This window comes from Sinocyclocheilus grahami, unplaced genomic scaffold, assembly GCF_001515645.1.
Source record: "Sinocyclocheilus grahami isolate Dianchi unplaced genomic scaffold, SAMN03320097.WGS_v1.1 scaffold95.1, whole genome shotgun sequence".
Classification (NCBI taxonomy): domain Eukaryota; kingdom Metazoa; phylum Chordata; class Actinopteri; order Cypriniformes; family Cyprinidae; genus Sinocyclocheilus; species Sinocyclocheilus grahami.
Genome location: NW_015505274.1, coordinates 311821 through 338719, shown reverse-complemented (window position 1 = coordinate 338719; position 26899 = coordinate 311821). Strand labels below are relative to the sequence as shown.

General features: G+C 36.5%; 1 protein-coding gene across 1 annotated transcript in view; it reads right to left on the bottom strand.

The window, feature by feature from the left end:
* The window catches only part of LOC107587699 (collagen alpha-1(XXVII) chain B-like), a 97347-nt gene that overhangs the window by 9008 nt on the left and 61440 nt on the right, over positions 1 to 26899 (bottom strand). Inside the window, exons 13-46 of the mRNA XM_016275582.1 lie at positions 25689 to 25742; positions 23019 to 23063; positions 22843 to 22896; positions 22254 to 22298; positions 20158 to 20211; positions 19752 to 19805; positions 19582 to 19635; positions 17526 to 17579; positions 17364 to 17417; positions 16478 to 16522; positions 15389 to 15442; positions 13209 to 13262; positions 12510 to 12563; positions 9219 to 9272; positions 8488 to 8532; positions 7956 to 8000; positions 7817 to 7870; positions 6683 to 6736; positions 6186 to 6239; positions 5915 to 5968; positions 4911 to 4964; positions 4673 to 4780; positions 4097 to 4150; positions 3818 to 3925; positions 3389 to 3442; positions 3085 to 3138; positions 2164 to 2220; positions 2011 to 2064; positions 1845 to 1898; positions 1453 to 1506; positions 1274 to 1327; positions 1075 to 1182; positions 861 to 968; positions 646 to 753 (exon numbers count right to left, since the gene is read on the bottom strand). Of these exons, the coding sequence (XP_016131068.1) occupies positions 646 to 753; positions 861 to 968; positions 1075 to 1182; positions 1274 to 1327; positions 1453 to 1506; positions 1845 to 1898; positions 2011 to 2064; positions 2164 to 2220; positions 3085 to 3138; positions 3389 to 3442; positions 3818 to 3925; positions 4097 to 4150; positions 4673 to 4780; positions 4911 to 4964; positions 5915 to 5968; positions 6186 to 6239; positions 6683 to 6736; positions 7817 to 7870; positions 7956 to 8000; positions 8488 to 8532; positions 9219 to 9272; positions 12510 to 12563; positions 13209 to 13262; positions 15389 to 15442; positions 16478 to 16522; positions 17364 to 17417; positions 17526 to 17579; positions 19582 to 19635; positions 19752 to 19805; positions 20158 to 20211; positions 22254 to 22298; positions 22843 to 22896; positions 23019 to 23063; positions 25689 to 25742 (2064 nt within the window). The remainder of the gene's footprint in view (positions 1 to 645; positions 754 to 860; positions 969 to 1074; positions 1183 to 1273; positions 1328 to 1452; positions 1507 to 1844; positions 1899 to 2010; positions 2065 to 2163; positions 2221 to 3084; positions 3139 to 3388; positions 3443 to 3817; positions 3926 to 4096; positions 4151 to 4672; positions 4781 to 4910; positions 4965 to 5914; positions 5969 to 6185; positions 6240 to 6682; positions 6737 to 7816; positions 7871 to 7955; positions 8001 to 8487; positions 8533 to 9218; positions 9273 to 12509; positions 12564 to 13208; positions 13263 to 15388; positions 15443 to 16477; positions 16523 to 17363; positions 17418 to 17525; positions 17580 to 19581; positions 19636 to 19751; positions 19806 to 20157; positions 20212 to 22253; positions 22299 to 22842; positions 22897 to 23018; positions 23064 to 25688; positions 25743 to 26899) is intronic.

Sequence of the window (26899 nt, the reverse complement as noted above, 5' to 3'; positions counted from 1 at the left end):
CGTTTGCACGCGCTCTCCTTTTATACCCGCGCTGCGGGGCGGGGTGCGCGTGGCGAAACACGCACGCCAACTGTCATTGGCTTGTTTAGTTAACACTCGAAGGTGATTGGGCTCTCGGGCGAGATCCCAATTCATCAGTCACTGACGTAACGTAGAACGTGACTGACTGAATGGGTGATTTTTTCACTAAGTGTTAAAGAAATGTCACTGTCATTCATTCATCAACCATTAAATAGACCGAAAACATGCAAATACACTACCATTTAGAAAGTTTAGGGCCAAATTAATACTTTTATTCAGTAAAGATGCAATAAATTGATCAAATGTGACATTTATAATGCATTTATAATCTTGGTTTCCACAAAAGTATTACGTTTTCAACATTGATAATAATAAGAAACATTACTTCAGCACCAAATCAGCATATTATAATGATTTTGGAGGAACCAAGTGACATTGAAACTCAAAATAAAGTATTATAGAGAGCTGTGTAAGAAGTTACTGTCTGATTTTGGCAATTATGTTCTTTGTTTTATTCTTAGAGGTTGATCATTTAAGCAAACCGAGATCATTGGAGCAGCATTCATTTGTGTGTTTGTCATAGTTGCAAGGGATCCATTGTAATAACAGAGTAGCAATACTTACAGGTTGCCCTTTGACCCCTCTGTCTCCGTGTTTTCCAGGAAATCCCATTCCTCCATTAAATCCTCTTTTTCCTGGAGGTCCAGTTTGGCCAGGGATGCCCCTTTCACCCTAAGTCAGAACATAGAGAAATATTTAAGATATAACCAGCTAATATTGCTATAGATGCAGATAATGATGACAAACAAACATAAAGAACCGGTCACTATCCATATAACCTTTGGCCCAAAAGTGCCTTGAATTCCTGGCAGTCCTGGCACACCTGCGTTTCCTTGAGGACCTGATTTTCCAGGCAGACCAACCTCACCATCACTTCCATGCTCACCCTAATAACAGAGGACAAACAAACCAAAACATCACAAACAACAAAAAGCACCTAGGTAATTAAAATTGTTACACTGAGAACATTGAGAATTACATTCATTGTCTTACTGGGATTCCTTTAGCTCCGTCTTTCCCAAGAGCTCCTTCTACCCCAGGATCACCCTCAAGACCCTCACGACCAACAACTCCTCTGGGGCCAGGAAGACCAACAGTACCCTGTGAGATGACCACAACTGTTTAAAATATCAGTTGTAGGTTCTGTCATGATGTCACTGAACTCAGTTCAGCGTATAAGAAACTTACTTACAGGGGACCCTCGACTTCCAGATTCACCATGTGGACCGTTTTTGCCTTTTGGACCCTAAAAAAATTGTTATTCGGTTGTGATGGGTATTATAGGTTTTAAAATAAAAGCCATATGTGTGCATTTGTATTTAAACAAAACAAAATCCACAATATGTTTATGTTCACATGGAAAAGTCTTACTTTATTGCCTTTGGATCCTTTAGGCCCTGCAAAACCTTTTGGACCTGCATTTCCCTGTTGTTACAGACAGGGAAAATGAGATGAACAAAATGAAGAAAATATCTATTTTATAGCTCAGTTTCAAGCGGGGTTATTATCATTCATTAAAACTAAAACCATAAGAAACATTTTGGTTACTTCTAAGAAAATAAAGTAAAACTAAAATAGACATATTTAAAAACTAATAAACATGATACAAATACACAACAAAATAGTTAAAAAAGGAAATAAAATTAAAAAAATTTAATATAAGAATAAAATTTAATACAAAATATTAACAAAACTATAACAGTATATTAACGATACTAAAATAACACTGGTTTAAAGATGTCATTATTTGTCGATTCACTCACAGGGAGTCCAGGAGCCCCCGGGTTTCCTCTTTCCCCATAAACACCTTCATGACCCTTATGATTTACAAATTGAAATTCAAAATTTGACATATAAAGTATATTTAATTAATGATCTAGTTTGGACCTGTCGAAAATTTAGAAAATAAAAAGCAAATCTTAAACTCACTGGGTATCCAGGGTCACCTGGCTGTCCCCTTTCTCCTCTGTTGCCAACAGGTCCCTAAATCCCAGAGAAAACCCAATACATTGATCAGGTTGGCATCCAGAATTCTCCCAAAACAAGGCAAAAATGTGTAGTAAATCTAGCGGACTGACTCACGATGTCACCTAAAGGACCAGGGGGACCTTCAACCTTCCCGTCATCACCTGGCTCTCCCTGAAAAATACAGAAATTGATTTCAGTATTGATTTCTAGATTTTTCAACTTAAAATGTCTGATATAAATTTTACCATGTGCTATGTATATGCTAAGGGTTTTTGAGTTTATGAGAACATGGAAGGTGATATACGTAAGGGATAATCAACGGCTCACCGTGCATTTAAAATCCTTTAACGCACGGCGAGCCATTGATTATCTTGCTTATTCCATGGTCATTTGTCAACATTGGTTTATGATGTTATGCTGTTTATGATGTTAGCAGCGCAATATTTAACCGGAAGGGTAAAAATGAAGGTTATTTTTGTCAGTTATGACAGTTCAAATCAGACACAGAGATAAAATAGTGCGGTAAGACCACATTTATTTGAATGAATTATCGATCGAGAGAGAGATGACAGTTGTGTGTGTGAATTACCTGTGTCTGTGTGTCTCTCTCGAACAATGAAGCTGTTTAGTTACTTTGATGCTGAGGAAGTATTAAGAGGAAGAAGACTTTTTATTTATAAAAGTCCCGCGACAAAAAGCTTCTGTGTGTGCGCAGCGCGATCTGCAATCTCCGACCTCTCTCCCTCTCACTGTGTTTATGTGTGTGTGTGTGCATCAATTAATATAGAACGGTGATTAAACAGACTTGGAACTACCCGTGTGCATTAAACGGTTTTAATGCATACCTGCCAGCCAATCAGAATCGAGTATTCAGACAGACCATGGAATAAAAGCAAGTTAACCTCCAACATAAAATTTGGATTTTGGGAAAAAGACTATTTGTTTTTTATTATGCAAATACAAAGAACACTCCTTTGTTAAATTTCTTGGGCTTCTGAAATGAGATTGTAGTTATAAGGCAATAAAATGTTTTACCATTTCACCTTTTGGTCCTGGGGATCCCATTGGACCTTGTGGTCCTTGATGACCCTACAGTAAATGAGGTAATAAAAGAAGAAAAAGTGGAGTATGGAACCATTTGAGCATTCAAAGACAAGTCAACTAGCTCTAATCAAAGACAAGTCAACTAGCTCTAATCAAAGACAAGTCAACTAGCTCTAACAAGCCTTATTAACTAAAGAACTTCATATAATGTAGAGCAGCTGTTTTGAATTTGTACCACTTTATGCTGAGGTAAAATAAAGTCTTTTAAGGCATGTCTATGTTAAATAACGCTTACTTCATATCCCACTAAACCTGTTTCTCCTTGTCGACCCATTTTTCCCGGAGCACCCTGAAAATGATAGCCATGGGATCAGAGTTAGTTTCAGATAGCATAATCAGAAACTGCATTCTCGCCAAAACAAAACACAATTAATCAAAAAATATATATATTTAAATTAAAAAGGGTCTCTCTACAATATTTTCTTTGGTGTATAATAACATAAGTATCAGCATTTTCTGTGTTCTGTCAATGATGTAATGCACAATGGTTAAAATAAAAAAATAAATCTCTGGCAAAGGAAAGACTATTTTAAGAGAAAAGCATTTGTAATTATTACAGTGACATCATTAGATCCTTGTAATCAATTAGACCTTTGTAACCTTAATGTATGTCATTTTGGTTCACAAAACACTGACAGTGAACATTCAAAAATAAGTTTTTCACCATAAACCCAGTAGTTCCTCTGCTTCTTTTTGGCCCAATGAAACCCATGGCACCTTGTTCTCCCACTGGTCCAGTCTCGCCAAGGTGACCCTGGTGACCTTTGCTGCCCTGAAATGAATTTTAAGCATTATTTATACTCTACATATGGAAACACACACACACACACACACACACACACACACACACACACACACACACACACACACACACACATCTAATGATAAGTACTGAGAATAATGACTGCTAACCATGGAAACTAAAATGTCAAAGCTAAAATACCTTCTCTCCAGGTTTTCCCCTCTCACCAGTTTTTCCAGGTTTGCCCTCAGGGCCCTGAAATTACAATATAGAGTTGACACGCTGCAAAAATCAATAGAGAGACATCTCTGAATGAACACATTCAGTACTGACTTATGAGTTTAATTATTCAGAACTGCAACAAGGAGGTGTAGTTTGTCTTTGCATCCAACATCACCCAGTCTTCAATAAGGCCTTAAAGCATGTGCTCCAGCAATAAAGTACTCTAGAGTGAACCAATTTACACCAATCCTGCTGAGAAACTGCTGAAACCAGTCTAAGGTGATCAAAATTTATCTAAAACTTGCTACAAGTGCCCAAAACTTAAAAACCAGCAAACCAAACCAGTTTGACTAGCGGAAACAAACTAATTTAGTTGTAAACTTTTTTTTCCCAGCAGGCCTATATTTGCTTGATTTTCAGAAATGAACAGTGAGCAAAATATCCCAATCTATTTTTCACTGATAAAAATGCAAAAACAATAGCACTGTGTGTGATACACCTGAAAACCTTGACAAAATGATATGTTATTTCGAAACATAAAAAGACCACACACACCATGACACCCATTAAGCCAGGATCTCCGGGACGGCCTTCTGTTCCTTTAAATCCAATGGCTCCCTTTTCGCCTGTTTCTCCTTCCATTCCAATGTCACCCTTTTCACCCTAGAGACAACAACACCTATTGAAACTTAATTTAATACAAGCAATGAACTAAATATAATGTCTACTAACATTTTTTAAATAAAGTGATGATCATGCACAAAATAAAAAAAAGATTTGGCATTTTTCTGACCTTAGCTCCATCTGGGCCGCTCAGACCAACCTCCCCATCAAGCCCAGGGTCACCCTAAATGAGAACTTCATTTAAAAAAATTCACTATTTTAAAAAGACACAAATATAGACTTTAATCAGGGTAGATGCCATATTTAGCTTGACACAAATGAAAACAAAGCTGTGAGAGACAAACATGTCGAGTTTCTAGGTTGCATCTAATAAACCATCCCTTGTGAAAAAAAGTACACTTCAGCAATTTTTAAAAAGAGACCTTGTTATGGGAATAATACATTTTAAACATAGTTAAGTGTGTACTGAATGCAATGTTTTCGCACACTTAATTACAATGAAATAAAAATGTATTATAGTTTAAATTTCAATTAAAAGCAGTTAACTGAACTTTTGAGTGCTTTTTTGACCCACTGAATTAGGACTTACAGTGGGTACGGAAAGTATTCAGACCCCCTTAAATTTTTCACTCTTTGTTATATTGCAGCCATTTGCTAAAATCATTTAAGTTAATTTTTTTTCCTCATTAATGTACACACAGCAATCTTTAAATACATTTGTAATTATACATTTGTAATAAAGTTGTAATTTAGTGCTTTTAAAATATATGAACTTGAAATGTAATATTGCATAACACTACAGTTATAATCAAGTACTTTACATGTGCTTTAATGTCAACACATCAAAATAGGTGTACATCTTTAGCACAATAAGATTATTAAAACACTACTTAAATGTAAAACTTTAAGTTAACTTGACATTATTACACTAATTTTAAGTAAAATTATTAATAGTATATTATCAATACAGATTTAAAAAAAAAATACTTAAAATTTTTTATTTGTTATGGAACTTTCCATTGTATTCATTGTACATATTTTGGAAATACTTATTTTCAGTGGCTCAGTGACTGAACAGTTGTCACTGAGGTATACAACAGCAAAACCCACTGAACTAACAGTAATGGCATCTCTCCTGAATAAAGTCGGTTACAGCTAACAAAATGAACCTACTCGAGGTCCAATCAAGCCTTGCTCTCCCATATTCCCAGGAGATCCAAATGCACCCTAAAAAGTGAGGGAAAAAATTCAAACTCAAATTTCAGCATAATTAATTTCTTAAATAGGACAATTATTTATATCCAAATGTGCTTTGTATAAAACATCTGCATATGATCTCACTATGGCAAATGTTGAACATGACATGGTTTCACAGCCGCTACACCACACTAATCAGCATTCAGTACCATGTATACAGTATAAGAAAACACAGCAGATGTTTTACCTTCTCTCCTGGTTCACCTGGTAAGCCCCGCTCCCCAACCTTCCCAGGTAAACCCTGTCACACAAACCAGGAAACTAATGAACGTGGAGTGCTTAGCTTTCTGAATCTTACTAGTCTTTAGTCCCTCACAGCTAAGAAAACATGTGTGAATAATGGATAGGTAATTAGAAACAAAGGGACAATGTGGGACAAAATCTGTTTCTTATTTCGGTTTCATTCGTTAAAAGTATTTTAATTAACAAAGTCAATCTAAGTGTTTTCTAGTGCCACCTGAGGACATTGTAATTGTATAAAGGAACCACAACTAATCTGGCATTGGCTAAATTAGGGCACAATGATAATTGTTTCTTTAAAAACCAGTTAGGAGAGTAGGGCAGAGGGGTACAATAGGAAATAATAATTAAAGTGCTGGAAATATAGAGAACTGATCTAATAATGCTGGAAGCACAATATGAAACATATCAACACATATCTGACGATTATGTCAAGAGTCTTACCACTGCTCCAATCTCACCCAAAGGACCTAATACTCCTGGTGGCCCTTGAGGACCCTATTAAGAAACAGAAAAAATGTTCACTGACTGTGATGTCAGCTACTGAAACGATAGAAATCTGAACACTACTGTTCAAAAAATTGGGGTCAGTAAGATTTAGCATTAAACTGATCAAAATGGCAATAATGTTACAAAACATTCTATTTCAAATAAATGCTGTTCTTTTTGTTCATCAAAGAAACCTGCAGAAAAGAACACTTTGTTGTGGTTTCCACACTTGAGTAAGCAGTGTAATAATGTTTATTGAGTACCAAATCAGCATATTAAAATGATTAATTTCAAGGATCATGTGACACTGAAGACTGGAGTCATAACAGGAATGAATTACATTTTAAAATATATGAACATAGAGTTATAATATTTCACAATATTATGGTTTTTACTGTATTTTGATCTAATAATTGCAGCCTTGGTGATCTTTAAAAAACATGTTGAAAAATGTTACTGACCCCGCAAACTTTTGGACAATAGTGTATGTTAACCTGATTTTTTTGCATTGCCATGTGGGTTGGCACATCGTTTCTGTAGTGTTCAAGCAAAGTTTGATATGATTTTATAGTTTTGTTTAATTATGACAGTCTGTCTTCTGAAAGAAATACAAAAAACAAAAGAAGATATTCTGAGAAACGTCTGAGTGTTTTTGTCCAAACAATGGAAGCCAATAGGCACCAAAACTGTTTCTTTCATCAACCTACTTGTTACACTTCTGAGATGACTTTCTGGACCATTGAATAAAATTAACCCATAGCCAAATAGCTATTCTGGTCCAGAACAGTAACTTATCACAAATCACTCAATTCCAGATGGATACAATTTTAGAGTTTTACTCAAGAATAAATGCTGCCATTAGTCGTCACATCACAATGACATATGTCACATGTAAAGGCACTATTTTTAAATTGATCTGAACAGCGGAGGGGAACATAGTGTTTAAAGGCTTAAAGGCAGTCTGTTTCAAAAGACTTGAAATAGAAGGACTGCTTTATGAAGATTTTATAGTGCATTTTTGTTGTTTTGGAGCTTGACAGTCCATGTCCTCATTCATTATATATATATATATATGAATGATGTACTTACAGGTTCTCCTAAGATGCCCTTTGCTCCAGGAGGTCCAGTTGGTCCTTGAACACCCTAAAAAATGGACATATATTTTTCCAAACCAGTTTTTGTGGACATTTAACTGTTGAAAATGTTTGTCAAATGATCAATTACTCACTGGAAATCCAGTAGGTCCTGTTTCACCAGTTTCACCAATTTGACCCTATTATACAAGAGATAATCTCAGTGCTACAGAAGAAACACACTTAACTGCCTGTTATCTAAATGACCATCTATCCTATAAGATAACTGTCAGCTAAAATACATTGTCTGTGAAATGTTTTGTTGATCTTTCATGATCAGTTCAGTACGTTAATCATATATAAGTACTGAATCAGAAGACAACGCATCTTAACATGATGAGTGAAATGCCAATATAAGGCATACATTCTTAGCACTTTCTGAAGACCTGAGCATCAGCTGACCTCAAACTCCTCAACTTTGTCCAGCCTACAGTGATATCAAATTGACTGTTTCAAGTACACATCAGAAGACATTTCACTCTCAGATTTTTTTTTTTCAAAAACTGTACCTTTAGGGGCACAACAGCAAAGGAACACATTTGTACCTAAAGGTACAGCTGTTGCACTTTTTTTTCTGACAGTGTCAGAACTTCAGATATATAAAACAAATAAAGTCTGTAATTTTACCATTAGTCCATTGAAACCTTGTTTTCCCGGGGGACCTTCAGGACCCTGCAGAAAGGGGACAGAACCCAAAACAGTCACTAACTATTTTCCATTGCAACAACCAAATCAAATTATTCTTCATTCTGTTTGATTAAAACCAAAACCAAGCATTTTGGAAACATTTTGGGACAAAACTTCAATGCATCCTTGTTTCCAGCATTGTAAGGTTGATAAAAATGTTGTGCTGACAATTTAGATGCGTTTCATATGTTGTTTTGTTCTGTGGTAGGGAAAAAGCAGTGCATGCCAGCATGGAGGAGTCAAGTACTTCATCTTGAATCATAGCATAGCACTACAATGCTGCTTTCAACATGCACCATTCACTATCACGCACAGCCAGATATACTTTTTGAAGTTATTGACATCTCATGAGAATAAAATGACAAACAATTACTAAGCTAAATGTTTCAAGATAACGATAGTAAGCTGCCAGTAAAAGTCAATATCAAATTAGTCACATACAGCTCTAATTGTGCTTATGAAAAATTGTGAAAACAAGGAAACAGTAATGTAATAAAATAAAACTACAGGTTTATGAGTGAGTCAGTTTTTGAAATGTGCACCTCCATGTCTTTGGTCCAAAAAGGTGACTATTAATAATTATAGTTTAAGAATATGTTCTAATCAGTATCATCTAAGTAAGATATTATGCAGTAACTTAGCTCCACAAAAATCATTGCTGAACATTTCACCTTCATTCCCATCACTCCTTTCTCTCCGACTGGTCCATCTGGCCCCCTCGCACCCTGTGTAAAATATAGAGATTTCGGACTGGCATTGAGGAGAAGACACATACGGGTGTAAAAAAAAACTATTAACTGACCAGCAGAGGGCACACTTGTACAAATAAAGACATTCTGAGTTATCAGCTGTGATAGACTGGGTCAAAAGAACAAGTTATCAATGTCACCTAGTGTAGCTAGCAGATATACAGTATGGCATTTAGTCAAAGGTTGACAAACCCAGATGACATATAGACAACTCGTTCAAAGTAATCTGTATGAGTTCTGGTCTTGAACGAGCCAAATCTCCAGCTCACCAGGGGAAAAACCTGAATGAATGCAGCTTTAAAGAGCTCTGTGAAACATTAGCCTTTCACATCATGCAAGTTCAGCTACAGTAAAATGGAAAGTGACCATTATATTTCCATTGTGATGATGTAAAGCCACAGCTGGGTGATCTCTGACTTTGAGGGATTTCTTTGTCTGGAAGGTGGAAACAGTGATCAATGGGGATAATATGATGGCTGCAACCACTGTGGCTCATGCTGAAGAACAGACATATGGTGCTCCTCTGACAGCACTCTCTTTTGAGGGCCAGTGCAACACTGCTGCCTCTGTTCTCGTGATCTGATGTCATTCAGGAAACCTTTGACCTTTCAGGGGCTAATGACAACATTTGAACTGATTGGAATCAGGCCTGGACAGAAACTTCAAATCATAAAAGGGGGGTAAAAATAAAACCTCCTTAAGGGATCTTTCTGAATCCTAATTATGAATAACATCTTGCTTCAATGACAACGGTCTGAAGATTTTCAACAAAACTTCAGTTGAATTTGAGTAGCATTCTATGTACCACAAAAAATTTCCATCTGTTACTGTTCTGTTTCTGTAAAACTTAATAAGTTTTTTAAAAAAATGGTAAAGAGAGTATTTTTGTCCCACTAGCATCACCAAATTGAACTGTAAAAATTATGTCTGGTTTCCTGAACATTCTCTAGTCTACCATTGGTTAGAAAGCTGAAATCACTAAAAATCACATTATTGGTAGTCAATGTTGCTGTGTTGAGCTAATCGGGATGCTCAACCATTTTTATTTACGATAAAACTAGCTGCATTTACAATGAAACTAAGTTGCACATTCAGAATACGACAATAAAAACATAAAGCAAAAACACACCTGATATGCATTCTTTCATAAGCCATGTGTGGTGCTCTCACACCACACATCATATTCTCACGCAGTGGAAAAATACATTGCAGAGCAAAGAGGACACTGACAACATGCCGACAGACAAGACAGAGCAGGTTACTTTTGGTATGAAACAGATCTCAGCTCTCAAATTTTGTAATTTTACAAGAAATTCAAACAATAAATACCATTTTGTTTTACTCTCCTGTCTGGGTTGTTTGTCAGACAAAATGGCAGATTCTGCGTTATGATTGGTCAGATCGCCTGTCAATCAAACTCCTGGCTAAGGGTCAATTACAACTTCCCAACCCACAAATACAAACTTTCTAGGAGGACTTGAATGCATCATAAGATTTAAGATTTTGAGTTGATCTCACAGCACGTCCAGTGAACTTTTAACTTTATCATCAATATCAGCTGTTTTTAATTTGTCTGAGAGGTGAGAAGACTTTATATTCCTCAATAAACTACACAAGTAATTGGCCTCTAAAGAGTAGTGAGATAAATGGATATGTCTATGGGAACTAAAAGCACTGAGCATTTAGAAAATGATGAGTCTCAAATCCCAGACCTCCACGTTCTCCATCAGTGGTAATTCAGTCCCAACTGTTGTTCATCTTTTGTTTGTTGAAGGATTAATGTTTCATCTGTAATGGTGAATTTAGTTTATGAAATGTGTTTTTGTGATGTGAAAACGGACAGTTATGAGTGCTGAAATTTCTGATGGGAATCTAGCAAGCTATTAGAGTGTATTAAAACATACAATTTGAACTTGTGTGAAATTCATTAAGGGTGAAGCTTCAATGCAAAAGTCCACATGAAATCACAGTGGACCCTATTAACTTTCCTAATGCATGTTCCTGGTCTTGCTGTGAACAAGTTATCAATGCAGGTTATTACAAAGAAATAGAAAGAAAGAACTAAAATATAATAATAACAAAGTCCTCTTTTCATGTAGGCTGTGCAAGCTATTGGATAAGGTTAACCTAAAGCCAATTAGGTATGGCCACTTTTCACAATTCAATCAATTCTTGAAGGATAAAATCAACCAATCCTACATTTTTTCCCATTGGATATTGTGCTTCACTTTGAAATGTCACATTACAGAAGTAAAATTGGTGCAAATGGTATTCATATTGACTTGAAGAGTTTTTCGAGTGTTCTTGTCTGCTGAGAATTGTCATAAATCTGACATCACTGACATAATCCAATTCCCAAGCTAGGGACTTTCCTGAACTCTTTGGCAACCCCCAAATGTTCCCATTACCAATAACACCCATAAACTATGACACACATCCAAACAGCTAAAAATTGGCTTTCGCTATAATTGCAAATCCAAAATTGTCCATCCTGCTCATGAGCACTGCCACTTGTCCACAGCTCATGGGATTCTGTCCTCTGTTTGCCCTCAACTCCCGTGGCTTGCTTTGATTTGGAGTAGATCCCTGTGGATCCTTCATCGTTATAGTTTTGCAGCTGGACTTATTATTTATTTATAGTTTTTTAAAAAACATAATTAATGTAAAGTACAATTTTTCCTGATGTATTATCATTGAGCTTTGTAGACATTATCATTACTCAAAGTTGTGGGGATAAAAGTAAAATACAGGAAATTTGAACGTAAAATTGATTTGTAATTTTATAATTTTAATTAGTTTTTAATGGTAATGTAATCAGAGTTGATGTGACGATACCATCTGTCAAGCTCTTCTGCCATGATACTGTCATTGACTGTAAATATAAAGGAAATATAGCCCAGTATAGCTTCCAGTAACCACTGCATCAGGATGCAAAACTATCCAAAGACAACAGAACTATATGCCAATGCAAAACTCATTACAGGCCTATGTGAACTTGAATCACTTCCATTGAAAAACAAATCTTGAGTATACAGTGATAATCATCTAGAGAGGTTATAAAAATATGTTAATGGATAGAGTTGTGAAATTAAGACTTCTGCTCATGAAGTTATAGTGTTTTACTTATAAAATGACGTCTTACTTTTAATTCTTGAACATTTTGTTTTTATAAAGCACATGTAATGACTGATAGTCAAAGTGATCAGTTCTTACCATTCTGCCTTTGGGTCCTCTGGTGCCGCTGAGGCCCCTAGACCCAGGAGGCCCCTGGAAACACAGAACAGAGTCCTGAATCAGGCAGCAGGAGATCATTCCCTCAGAAATTCAGTTAGAGCCGGCAAAGAGTCTCTGGCAGGCAAACAAACATCACTTGATCCGATTACAAATACAGGGTGAAAGCTCTGTCCTTCAAAGGCTGCTGTTTATGATTGTACTCCGCTGCACTTTTTGCCCTCCTCACAGGGTCATCTGAGTGCCTCCAAAAGGTATTTCCTGCCAAACGCTTGCATTACGCCAACATTTGTGTGAACAGAGCAAAGAAATGCATGGAGTTTCATTCAGTAGGATGCTAATTACGCTAGTGTCTGAGTGTCATCAATGTACATAGACAGCTCTAATGAGAGAATGTAAACTGGCAAAATGTTAATTTGATTACTGAATAAAATGAGACAGACTTGGCTTTTTATGATGCTTCTGTACTCTGGATTTACCAAGAAGGTTTCAGACCAGACGATTGCACGAAATGTGGATATTACAACAGAAAACTAACACAAAACAGAGCTGTGATCTGTTCAGATTTTACTTTGTGCAGAGACTCTTGGCCAGGCATAAATAAATTCAGTTTACACACACATACATATATTTATATATTTATATATATATATATATATATAATACATAACATTGACTTACTGGTGTACCTGCTGGTCCAGATGAGCCCCTCTCTCCCGGGGCCCCTGGGTGTCCCTAAAACAAAAATCACAGACACATCATTACAGAATAATCTTTATTACGAGCAATAATCTCTAATACCACAAAAAACATTTATAGTTTAATTGTATTCATTTTGTTGTATTTGTTTTATTCAGCTTACCATTGTAAGTAAACTTGGTGGTGTGGCAATAAAAATAAAAAAACACCTTGCTATTACTTTTATGTAATTTAGTGAGTAATTAATTTGACCAAATGCACTGCACAAATCCTATTATTAATGGGTATTTTTGTCCAGTTAAAATGTCTAAAAATCCTTTCAACAAGATGAAAAAAAAACATTGCATAAAATACTGATTTATTTTCCACTTGTTTTCTTGCTTTCAGAGAAGAATGTATTTTATTTTGTCTTGCTGCACTGGCAGATTTTTCACATATTGCACTTATAAAGTTAAAATGATAAGCATGTGAAAAAAATCTCCAAGTGCAGTTAGACAAAATTCATCACACTATGACAACCTTACTATTTTATGCAGTGTTGCTTCTCAAGTAAATTTATTTAGTTGTAAGACATTTTTCCTGAAAACAAATAAAACACTAATTACTCATTAATTTTATTTATTTAAATTTGTTGCCGCCTAGAAGAAAGAGCTCTTATAAGCATGATGTAGCAAACTACACTGAGAACATCTTCTATGTTGTTTGCTGGCAAGCGCTCAGTTATAATGAATACAAACAATTTTTTGGATTGCTATGGGCAACAAATTCTTACAGACATTTTTATGTGTTATAGGAAATATCGAAAACACTGAAATGACGACAAACCTTCTTGGAAAGACTGGAAGGTAGCTCTTGGATTTTTTTTGGAGTGGCTTGAATTTGGTTTCAACTTTGACATTGTTCCCAGACCACTTTACGCAGCAAATGGCTACAATTTCCTTATGTCATTGAAAGGGAAATGACTCTTGCAGTGGTCTAGCTGATTATCTCATGAATGGAAAATGGCTGATGAGGCATTTTCCCACATACTACTTTTCCAACCATTGTAGCAGTGTGAGTTATAGTGACTGCTCAAAGTAAAGTGGGTGTTATAGAGTTCCCCTGAGAGCAGAGACGAGATCCAGACCATATTGCACTTATAAAGTTAAAATTATAAGCATGTGAAAAAAATCTCCAAGTGCAGTTAGACAAAATTCATCACACTATGACAACCTTACTATTTTATGCAGTGTTGCTTCTCAAGTAAATTTATTTAGTTGTAAGACATTTTTCCTGAAAACAAATAAAACACTAATTACTCATTCATTTTATTTATTTAAATTTGTTGCCGCCTAGAAGAAAGAGGTCTTATAAGCATGATGTAGCAAACTACACTGAGAACATCTTCTATGTTGTTTGCTGGCAAGCGCTCAGTTATAATGAATACAAACTATTTTTTGGATTGCTATGGGCAACAAATTCTTACAGACATTTTTATGTGTTATAGGAAATATCGAAAACACTGAAATGACGACAAACCTTCTTGGAAAGACTGGAAGGTAGCTCTTGGATTTTTTTTGGAGTGGCTTGAATTTGGTTTCAACTTTGACATTGTTCCCAGACCACTTTACGCAGCAAATGGCTACAATTTCCTTATGTCATTGAAAGGGAAATGACTCTTGCAGTGGTCTAGCTGATTATCTCATGAATGGAAAATGGCTGATGAGGCATTTTCCCACATACTACTTCTGGCCATACAAATATCAGCAACTCCACCAAATTGTATATATTTTTGGCCTCTGAATAAAACTGAGGTCTTTACGATCTCCATATTCATGAGCCATAAATGCCTGATGTATCAAGTATGATACTCATTAAAAACACATATTAACATAATTTTTTTTGACAATTATTTCATAAATCAGGCTTTATAGGGTTAAACATGGTGTGATGATGAAATAATGTGGTGGAAATTTTTATTAAGAATAGATTACTTATTAATAGAAAAAAACTATGTGCGAATGTACTGTATATACAATACAATGTTAGTGAACAAATTAAATAAACTAGTGAGAGTCTGAAGATTTTCCATTGGGCCAAACTTGGCCAAATAGTTAAAGAAACATTTAATGGAAAATTGGAGTTTAAATTATAGTGGCCATTTGGCTGTCATGAATTCTTACCTTCACTCCATCCTCCCCTGGATTCCCAGAGAAACCCTTCCTCCCAGGTCTGCCCTGAACAGAAAGTAGAAATGACCCATAGTACTGGACTCCCATTCCTCTAAATCTACTCCCTGATGTCTCATTAGCTCCTGTTCCTGGGCCCAATCTCCTCCATTCACCAATATATCAGCTCTCCCAGAGAGAGCAGCTTCATTAAATAATTCACAAACAGATGCATCACCTTGAGCCTCACAAACCTAATGAACAATAAATACTGAGAAGTGTTTATTTTGGAGCCTGAATGAATTTCCTCCGGTCATCTCTTAGCTAATGTCTGACCCCTCATTAGCTAAATTATTCATACTGCCCTCACTTGGAAAAACTCCCTTTGTGGGCAAAGATCTTTGGCAAGCTTTGTACATGAAAAAGTGGGTTAAATGCAACAAAGTGCTCATTTGAATTCAGCACTTGCTGTCAGGTACAGGCAGCTGTTGTATGACAGGCTTTGGCATGAGGACAGACTATTCTTTACTACAACTTATACCATCATTGCTGGATCTGGATCAAGACCAGATGAGCTGTGACCAGTTCAGAGCTGTGAAATTTTTTGGGAGAGAGGAAGATTGTTGTATTTGGAGGGTTTGAAACTCACACATTATAAAAGTCTTTGCTGAGTGACAAACTATTAAAAACATAAAAACGATTACTATATTATGCTAAATGCTCAACTGTAACACAGCAAAATGATAAAATTACAAGAAAACTACCAGTATTAACTATCAAACAAGGGTAACTGTTGATAACTGTTGACCAGTTATCGAGCAAAATGATTTGAAAACCAAACTGATGGCACAATCGCAAAATGATCAATGTGTAATGTCAGCAATAGCCTGATCAAAAACACTGTCAGCACAATCATACCGCATTTCAAATGTGAAGATGTACATTGTAACAGAACATGAACCAGCATCAACCACTTTAAAGGAAGCTTCTGGTCATGAGCCGTGAGGTTCCTTAGAGTGTCAATAGGCTATAAAGCTAATGTTGCGATGTCTAATTGAAGTTTAACTCAAAGATATCCAAGAGCTGTATCAAGAAAGCACTCACCTCTAGTCCTGAAGCCCCTGGTGGTCCTACTGGGCCCTGATCTCCCTGTGGTTAAAAACATGATCATTATAATTTTAGAAGTAATAAGCATCTATAAAATTATATTGATTAGGATTTTAACTTTTTCATCTTTGTTTTGATATGCATATGAGCAAAAGCCCTCTGAAAACACCTGTAATACAATGACATCTTAGATTCTAATAAGCTATGTGTTGTTGCTTATTCTTTGCCATATAAATGTCATTTTCCACACCAAGTAACGCAGAATAGCTCTAATCTGGTCTTGTTCATTTGATTTGATTTTGTTAAAGCTGTGCCTCATTGTGCTGGTTCAGTACCACCAGGCACAGCTTGCTCAGAGATGCTTCTTTTTAGCAACAATTTAAACAAATCTAGTTATTTTATGCATTAATGTGTCACCTATTTATCTATGGAAAAATTATTTACCTCATGGCTGTATAATGGTGAAACTCCAGGCCTTGATTGGTTTCCAAAGGAATTTTACTGGTCTTGCATAAAAATCGTGACTAAGAATGTATGTCTTTTTCTGGAATGTATCCAAACATGGATAAGTCTGCCTTTACCCAAGGGCAAATATTTATTAATTATACTTACAACTGGACCTAATACACGTTGTTTTTGTGACTATAAATTGCTTCCTTGTATATGCCAACAAACGTAGTTGCATGAAGTAACATTTTATGTTTTTTAAATGACACACAGTTATACACAGAGGATAATTGTCACATAAATGTTAAACAATGTTTACAACTATATATGCAGATACTGTACACAGTTGTACATTCAGATTTACAGCTATTAATTCTAGATTTATTCCTAAACCAAAGAATAAATGTCCCTGTCTTTAGGCATGAAGGGATCCTACCTCAAGTCCAGGAACTCCTCTAGGGCCTGGAATCCCTCTCATTCCTGCATTCCCCTGCAAGGTATTACAAATTAGCATATCCGCCCCCGTTTTACAATACGGGACCCAATTACAATTAATTTTGGGAAGGGGACCAAATACTTGAAGAAGTGAGATGCACACCTTTGGGCCTTCAGCACCATTCTGTCCTGGTGGTCCAATATCCCCTGGAAAACCCTGAGAAAAGGTAACAACTTTAGTCTTAGCACTACATTCATTAAACTTTATCTAAGAAGACTCCCTCTGTAAGAGCTACGCAACTACAACTTCTCACTCTGAAAATTACTGGAGGACTGTGTGAGCTTACTAAACAATAGCAAATTAATGTCTATCTTTGTGAACACAAAATTAAGGAACTACTAAAGCCAAGTGCACTACAAGTGCACTTTTATGTTGTTGTAGGTCTGCGAGTTGGCTATATTTTGTTGCTGATTTAAAATATAAAAAGTGCACTTATGTGCAGCTGAAAGTCACAGCGTCATGTTTTTTGCTCTTTCACTGTAGTTTATTTTGTGTGAGTTTGTGCATGAGTTTGTGTGAGAACTGAATTGTAGTGTTGGGTTAGAGTCCACCCAAGTCGAGTCCGAAATGGGCTGAGTCAGACTCAATTCTGAGTCCCAAACAGCTGAGTCTGAGTCCAACGAAACACGATTATTTATAAGTATCTTTACATTGTTTTTACCTTTACAAGTTACAACTAGAAAAACACAATGTCCATTTAAATGTAACAAAAGCAAACCTCTATTGCATCTTGCCATTTCGATTTTTGATTAATAATTAGTGCCCTGCTTTGCTTAGCAAACTTAAAGTCATGTAATAGAAGTTATGGCTGAATTGATTTATGTATTGTGACATATTTCAGAGTGAAACAGGTTTTAGAATGTGAAAAATTAAAGGGCGGGACTTGACTTTATTCATCATTAAAATAAATGTATAAATTCAAGGGTGGGGGTATCTTGGTGAATGGGACCTTAAGAGCAGGAAATTCACCTTTTATCTCAATAAAAAACAAGCTTTATATAATTTTTAAAATTTTTAATGAAATATGAATTTTGAATAATCAAAATTAGTTTGTGTCAGCTTATTCTATTCATCAGTGATTGAACCATTAAAGAAGAAACCGCATTTTAATTTCTGGGTTAAAAAAAAAAATAAAATAAATGGACGCCAAAGTACACGGACCCCTTAGATAGGGCATTTTGAATTTTTTCTTGGATGAAAATGATGCTGTGAGGGATAAACCTGGTCTGAACAATGGAACACACTGTGTATAAAAGCCCTACATATACTTTCCATAAGTCACAGCCAACTCACACCTGTTTTATTTTTGAATGCATTTATAGTTACATTAATTACAATAAATTATATTATGTAAGGAATAGGCTAACTGATGAAGGGCCGTTGAATTATTAGAAAATAATGCACACCCAAGGTGATTTTGGACCCATAAAGACTATTGCCACTAAGATGTTAGAAAAAATATTTTTCTCCTTTTCTTTTGTTTGATTAACATTTATGACGCAGTCAGCGGCTGCAGGTTTACGCTGCTGCTTTAAGACCTGACGCATAGATCAAATATTTTTGACACATCCGTATTTCTCCCAACTGTTCAAGTTCACTTAAGACAAAACAGACTGCATTTACATGAATAGTTTCCAAGACGGGCATTTTGACATAACTTTTCGTGTAAGTGTGTAGCAATAACAGAACTTAAGAGAACGTAAGCGAAAGAGAACTCTGCATTCGCACGCGGACTGAGAGGCGCATTATTCTGTGAGCGCGCTTTCGGTGTGCGAGCACAAACCCGTTGGCTTTCAAGTACTGGACAATACTTTAAAAACACATGCAAATATTGAATATCACTTTCGTGATAATGCATCGAGTCAGTGACATTTCCGTCAACTGTCCCTGGACTTGGTTGGACACGGACATATTTTCCGAGTGAAAATACCTCAGAGTCCATGACAAGTCCGAGTCCTTTAAAAATAGTACTCGAGACCGAGTATGAGTCCGAGTACCCCAACTCTACTGAATTGCAGTCATGGGAGGAATATAATCTTATAATAGACACTGATTTGGCTGATTTGTGATTAGATGTGTAGTGTAAATCGTTAGTCTATAAATGTACAAAAGGTGTACTTTGTAGAGTACACTTGGCCTGAAATGAAAGTACAATTACCTCAGGGCCAGGTGGGCCTGGCAAACCATCTGGGCCTTGATCTCCAGGCCTCCCCTGAAAGACAATCAGCTTGCTATAATTTGACTCTTTGTCAAATCAGCACTAAAGATTTAAGATTAATCAACTTGGTAAAAAACAATTAAGTTAAAAAGAAAATCTCATTAATTAACCTGTTGTCCTGGCTTTCCTCGAATTCCTGGTAAACCTGGTGAGCCCTGATTACCCTGGGATATTCAATTAATTATCAGAACATAGTTATTTCAATTAAAAACCTCTGTTTGGATCTTTCAATGCACATAAATACACACAAATACAAATGCATGCACACACATTTTTTGAAGTTGTAAATAAAACAAGGATTACTGCAGTATGAAGAAAATACAGACTTTCTATTTAAAAATTTCAGTTACAGTAATTCAATGTTGTGGTTTCTTTGTAATTAACTGTGAAATTTACTTGCTATTTCTGAGTGAATATTGTTTCTATACTATTATTTTTTCTTTTAGTGTACACAGACACTGTGTGTGAATCAGGTTGGTGTGAATACATCAAAAGAAAAGCTGTTAGCTGAAATACCTTGTCACCTTGAAATCCAGGTTCTCCCGGTTCACCTGGCAACCCGACTTCACCCTGTCAACAGAGACAAAACAGTGACAAAACATAACTTTCTGACCTTTAAGTCAGGATGTCTCAGCAGTTCAATCACGGCATTAGTCAAGTTACTCAAGTTAACTGTATCTATGTCTGTACTGTATCTATATCTATGCTACAATGTGTCTGTAACTATAGTTCCCATTCAGTCAGTCACGTTCAACGTTACGTCAGTGACTGACGAATTGGGATCTCGCCCGAGAGCCCAATCACCTTCGAGTGTTAACTAAACAAGCCAATGACAGTTGGCGTGCGTGTTTCGCCACGCGCACCCCGCCCCGCAGCGCGGATATAAAAGGAGAGCGCGTGCAAACGCACATCAGTTTTTCGCTGAGGAGCCGAGACTACGTGCCCCGGCCGTACAGCGGTGGTACAGCAACTGTGGCAACGGAACGTAACGTCTCCGTTCCCTCCTTCAGGGAACGAGGGTTACACAAGTAACCTAGACGATATGGAGATCAGAGTAGCTGTCCAAAACAAAGCCTTATAAATATCTTGCTTAGCAGCACAATACAACATTTAATTAAAGGGCTGTCAGCACCTGTCCAGCTGGCAGACAGAGAGACAGAATTGGGGAGCAGCAGGCCAGAGGTTACACTGTTAATGCCTTGACCAGCCTGCTTTAACATTAAATCTCACATAAAAGCACGCCTCAATAACAATATCATATATATATATTAGGGCTGTGCGATATTGAAGAAAAATGCGATATGCGATAACTCATTAAATAATGCGATATTCGATATGCGATACGATAACGCTTAAAGTGCCACATGCTCATATATATATATATATATATATATGGTTATTGTATGTATGTACAAAGAGTTCCTGTAAAACCACAACACATTTCTTGTTTTTGCGCACACTTAAGTGTTGAATAAAGCTCATTCTGATTCTGATTCTAATATAACTAGCATACATGTTTCACTTTTTTTGAGAAGAAAGCACCCCTACAACAACTTCTGAAAGTGAACGGTAGTGTTTTACGCTAGCATTACATAAAAATGTCATTTTAACTTTTAACATTTACTCTATGAATTCAATATGCACTGATTCTAACTTAAGCTACAAAAGCTATTTAGCTAAGAGCAGTGAGTGATTTACTCTTTGTCTTTTGTTCTTGGCCCCATTCCAAGCCGTAGCGATATGCATATTGCGATATGTACATTTGCGATATTTCGATAATTTTGATATATTGCACAGCCCTAATATATATATATATATATATATATATATATATATATATCATACTTGATAGAATAACATTCATTACTGTATTATGAATTTTAAAGTAATTTTATTGAAAAAAAAAATCTATTTTAAATAGAAAAAAATCTATTTATTTATTTAATTTTTTACAATCACAGACAGAGAGAGAACTCAACTGAGTTATGTGTGGAGTAGGTGTCATTACATTGCATTACTGTTTTTGTAATAAGTCTCTTATGTTCACCAAGGCTACATTTATTTGATCAAAAATACAGGAAAAACAGTACTTTTGTGAAATTTTACAATTTAAAATAACGGTTTCCATTTTAATATATACTTAAAAATTTTTATTTATTCCTGTGATGGCAAAGCAGAATTTTCAGAAGCCATTACTCCAGTCTTCAGTGTCACATGATCCTTCAGAAATCATTCTAATATGCTGTTTTGCTGCTCGAGAAACATTTCTTATTATTATTATTCATGATGAAAACTTCTGCTTAATTTGAAAAACAGTGATGCATTTTTATCTTCCTTGATGAATGTTCCTTGATGAAAGTTCAACAGCGTTTATTTCAAATAGAAATCTTTTGTAACACATATATTTACTGTCACTTTTGATCAATTATATGCATTCTTGGTGAATAAAAGTATGAACTGCTTAAAAAAACTGACCCTAAACCATTTAACTTTTTTGTATCTGTGGCTGACAACATTTTAGCATGTCACAGCTGATCTCGGTCTCCCCTAATAGTGGCTCTGTGCAATCAAAACCAGAAGAAACAAAAGCTAATAAAGGGTACTCAGATCACCTTATCACCTTTCAGTCCAGACTCGCCTGGGCTTCCTGGTACACCCTGCAAGACACCAAAGAGACAAATGTTAAAAAGAAGAACTGCTACAGTTGCTTTATGAATTGAAGACCATACATTTTAACCATCTGATGCCCCTTGAAGGCAAACTGAACTTTTCTTTAAATGTATTAACTAGATTTGCCTACAACATTTGTTGCTATGAAAAGAATCCATATTAATATATGAGTCATTAAATGTTTTGAAAATTAAAGTATTATGTAATACTGTGTGTGACCTAGTAACTGCTATAGCTGTTTAAAGCAATTGTTAATATAATCATGTTAAAATTCCTTTTTGCTATTCCAATGTAGTGTGCAAAGACAACTATAAGTATAAGCAATTTGTAAGTTAATTTCCTTTGATTTCTCCCAGCCTGACCAAGCTGGTTAGATGGGTGTTTTTCTTATTTTAGAGGGGTTTTGGCAACTTTTTAGGCTGGGAGACCAGCCAAACCATCCTAAATCAGCTAAGACTAGCAAATCCCTTTAGGCTAGTTTGAAATAGACTTTTCAGCATGGATGTTCATTACAAATTTCAACGTAATCACCTTTGGTCCAATTAATCCAGGAAGACCCACAATTCCAACAAGGCCCATATCACCCTGCATATGCAATATAAAAAGCATAAACAAGCATAAAAATGTACAATGCACATTATATTTACATGCCAACAGAAAAAAGAAACAATTCACAAAGCATCAGTGTTGGGTAGGAAAGTACTCACAATAAAACCTGGGATGCCAGCAGGACCTGGGACACCCATCTCGCCCTGTGACAAACAGAGAGCAGATATTGAGCGTTTCTGGCACAACAGTCACTCTGAGGCCACTGGAGAAAAGGGGTGAAACCTCTGTTCCTTGATAACAAGCTAATCTGTTGCCTGCATCTACCCCTCAGTGAGCCAATGAAAGAGACACGCTGTGGAGTACAGAGAGGGGCTTGTTCTGTGGCATAACTGACCCGCTGCTACCTGCCATACCTACTTCCTCTCTCAGCAGCAGACCAAAAAATCCCCTGTGTATTCTCGCTCTCCTAGTTCTATGAAAGAGAGCAGATAGATGTTACGGGGTCCGCTGCTCTTGCTGAGTGAGCGCTGATGAAGTAAAAGGATTGCGGTGAAGGCGTGCATGTCCTCTACATTTGCGATATGGTTAGGGTTACAGTACAAGAGTAGGGTGACCATACGTGCCATTTTCCCAGGACGCGTCCTGGCCAGGATTTCTATATTGCCTAAAATATCTAGGTTTTGGCTTTGTTTGCGTGTGCAGACCGATCGGAGTATGACATCAAAATACCATACAGACGGTTCCTTATGCTTTCAAAATGCTCTTGAGGTATTTTGATGTCATACACCGATCGGTCTGCACACGCAAACAAAGCCAAAACCTAGATATTTTAGGCAATATAGAAATCCTGGCCAGGACGCGTCCTGGGAAAATGGCACGTACGGTCACCCTATACAACAGGGAGTCAGGCAGTCAAGCTAGCGCTATGCTAAGCTACTGCCGGTTCAGCTATAGAGGGCTTAAGTGAGTTAGCGAGGAAAAAGTTAGTTCACTCAAGTGTATATTTGAAATGAGCTGTTTGCAAAAAAAACGAGAAGGGCAAGATTTTTACTGAATTACTTTTGTACAATCCAAATTTTTAAACAAAAAAAATGTTTTATGTGAATGGTGTGCAGAAGTTGAAGACATGACATTGTGGGTGGCTGTCATGGTGTTGCTATGCTGTTGTCATAGGGTTTTAAGTAGGTGTTAATATTAATAATGTGATTCAGTGGTTTCTATGGATTTGTTTATGTGTGCTAGGATGTTGCTAAGTGGCTTGTTATTGACCCTAGTAAAATGAGCTCAGCGGAATATCTTGACCCTAGTAAAATGAGCTCAGCAGAATATCTTAAAGTTGTGATGTAACTGAAGTAGTGACAGATCTTTTCTACCATATTGTGACATACATCCAAGTAAAATAGATTATTGAAAATGACAAATGTATTCTATCCAATTGAAAGAAAGGGCAGATTTTAAGCAGAGGAAATGACTGGAATTTTCTTAAGATAAAGGGACAGTTCATTTACTCGTTCTCATGACTTTGTTTCTTCTGTAAAACACAAAAGATAATAATTTAATAAACATTCAGTGGGACGAACTCAATACAATAGAGCTACATCACTACATCAAAAATCAGTACAAAACAAGGTCATGCAACTTGTTCATCATATTTCAAATGCTCTAAAAAACAACAACCTGATATTTAAGCAGATAAAGGTGTTGGAAATACATAAATTACGTTGATGGGCAGAAACAGCAGAAGCAGCAGGTGAACATTTCTGCCACCCACTGGACTGGAGAAAGCAGGAGCACAAAGGCAGCCACTATTTCACTGGTTAAACTGCTTAAAGATTGGGTTATTTTTCAACAAAACCAATCAGAGCATGTTAGAGACGCATTTACTTTTTTGGCTGCTTTATTAAGCATTAAAGTGAGGCACTATAAACTGTCATTGTACTGAATAAACCAAGCAGATACTTAATTACCTCTAACTGTGTACCACCGAAGAAAGAAAATCAGCTGGGTTCTGAACAACAGCATGTCTTTCTTTTTTCTTTTTTTTACTATACCAGGTAACCATACCAGGTAAACGTCTGATTATGCAATAAAGTAATAGCTCACATCTCTCCTTACCGTAATTATGAGCAATAGTGACTGTGATGACTGGCTTAGCAAATACCACTAATAAGCTGGTGAAATGTTTTGCACTTGAATTTTCTACAGATTGTTCTAATAATCTTTGACAATACACATTTTATACATTACTAATATATTATATTTATGTCGTAGAACAATTCCTAATATGCAAATAAGTGACAGAAAAAAATGACTTATTTGAATATTATGGTACATGTAAACATGTATAAGACAGAAAAGATGAAATATTGGTTAAAGAATATGGTAAAATGATTAGAAGTGAAGCAACCCCTGTGATGGCTGAAACATATTTCTGCTGTAGACTCCTGTAGTGACAGCTGATTTCCTCATTACTCAATGCTGAGCTGCACACACTGGACACCCAACTGGCTTGTGTGTGTTATTGTGGTGGCAGAAATCAAAGGTATTTATTAGAGTGGAGTGGTTTGAGTGGCCCGGTCAGCTTGTATAACCGTATGTCATACTGTATATCAATGTATGGCAGGCAGGAAAAGGGCAAGCAGAGGCTAGGAGACTTTGCGATTACTTTTTGGTGAACATTTCTCCCGCTGTGTGGTAATATTCTGATACACTAAACCTGATAATAAATATAACCCCATATATCTATGCTTAAATCTATCTGAGCATTAGAAAACTGGAGTTGCCCCAAGAGATTGATGTAGCCAAGAGGTTGATGTAGCACTACTTACTGGGTTTCCATCAGGTCCTGGTGTTCCTCGCTCCCCAAAATCTCCTGGAAAGCCCTAAGCACACAAATGTGACAGACAGCAGAGCAAGACATGAAGAAACTACACTTAGACTCAGGGCAGATACCATTTGTGTATTGCTGTTTCCAGTTGACCACATGGTAAACATGTCCTTTCACTCTAATCCTGCGCAAACCTCTGTAACACCAGAACCACTCCATAATCATGGGATATTGAAAAATTTGATCTCAAAGAACAGCCACAGGAAAGCAGCAATATGGTCAGTCACTGACCATAAATACTGACCAGACATGAAAAGTTTTTCTTTTCATTTTTTTTTACCTGTAAACAAAGCAATTAAGAAAGTACTAATAAAAAAGTAAGATTATGGCTGCTGCACTGAAGTTTTGTTTTGTGAAAACAGAGCCTGATGCCGAGTCACAGAAACAACAGGGCTGTCTCTGGCAGCCCTGCAGGAAATTCCATGGCTGAGTGTTTCCTTGCACTAGCAACGACCAGGAGCAGCGAGAGGAGGACCGGCAGGGATTTCCTGACAGCGCTGTTTCCCCTATCTACTGTTACGTTATATAAGAGGACAACAGCTATGATGTCGCTCTCCGCTGTGTGCTAAACGTGTGCTTGTCTTAAGGCCAAAGTCAACACTTGCGCTGTGTGAGGATCTATTTTTGTCCTCCAACAAGGCAAAACACTAAGTTACGCCTGAGGTACATGTGTTGCCTATCAAACAGAACTGCGGAGTTGCTTATTAAGAACAGATGAATCTGTGCTTGGCAATGCATTTGTGCTTTGAATCTAGAGAGAACTGCACATAATTGCTAGTTGTTTTGAAAAAAGATGAGATTGAATTATTAATGTCTATTTTCTTTTGAAAATATGCTGACTCGGAGCACCAACACCATTTTGGTACATAGAGAATGGTTATGGGTGTATAGATGGTAAAGACTTTGTTAATAATTAGTGGTAATTTAGAATTATTCATCCAGACAAAATAAGACAGCTCTGTCTACTGCCAGATCAGACTGTCAGGAACAATGAAAAATAATAGTTGCATTATGACTTATGCTATATCTTATGCAGCCTATTTGTATGCAGATTTTCTTGTGCAGAAGATATTTTACGCGGAGTGTAGGCTGCAGTAGGATTATGGTCTTAAAGAAAAAGTTCACCCAGAAATGATAGTTTGCAACAAAAAA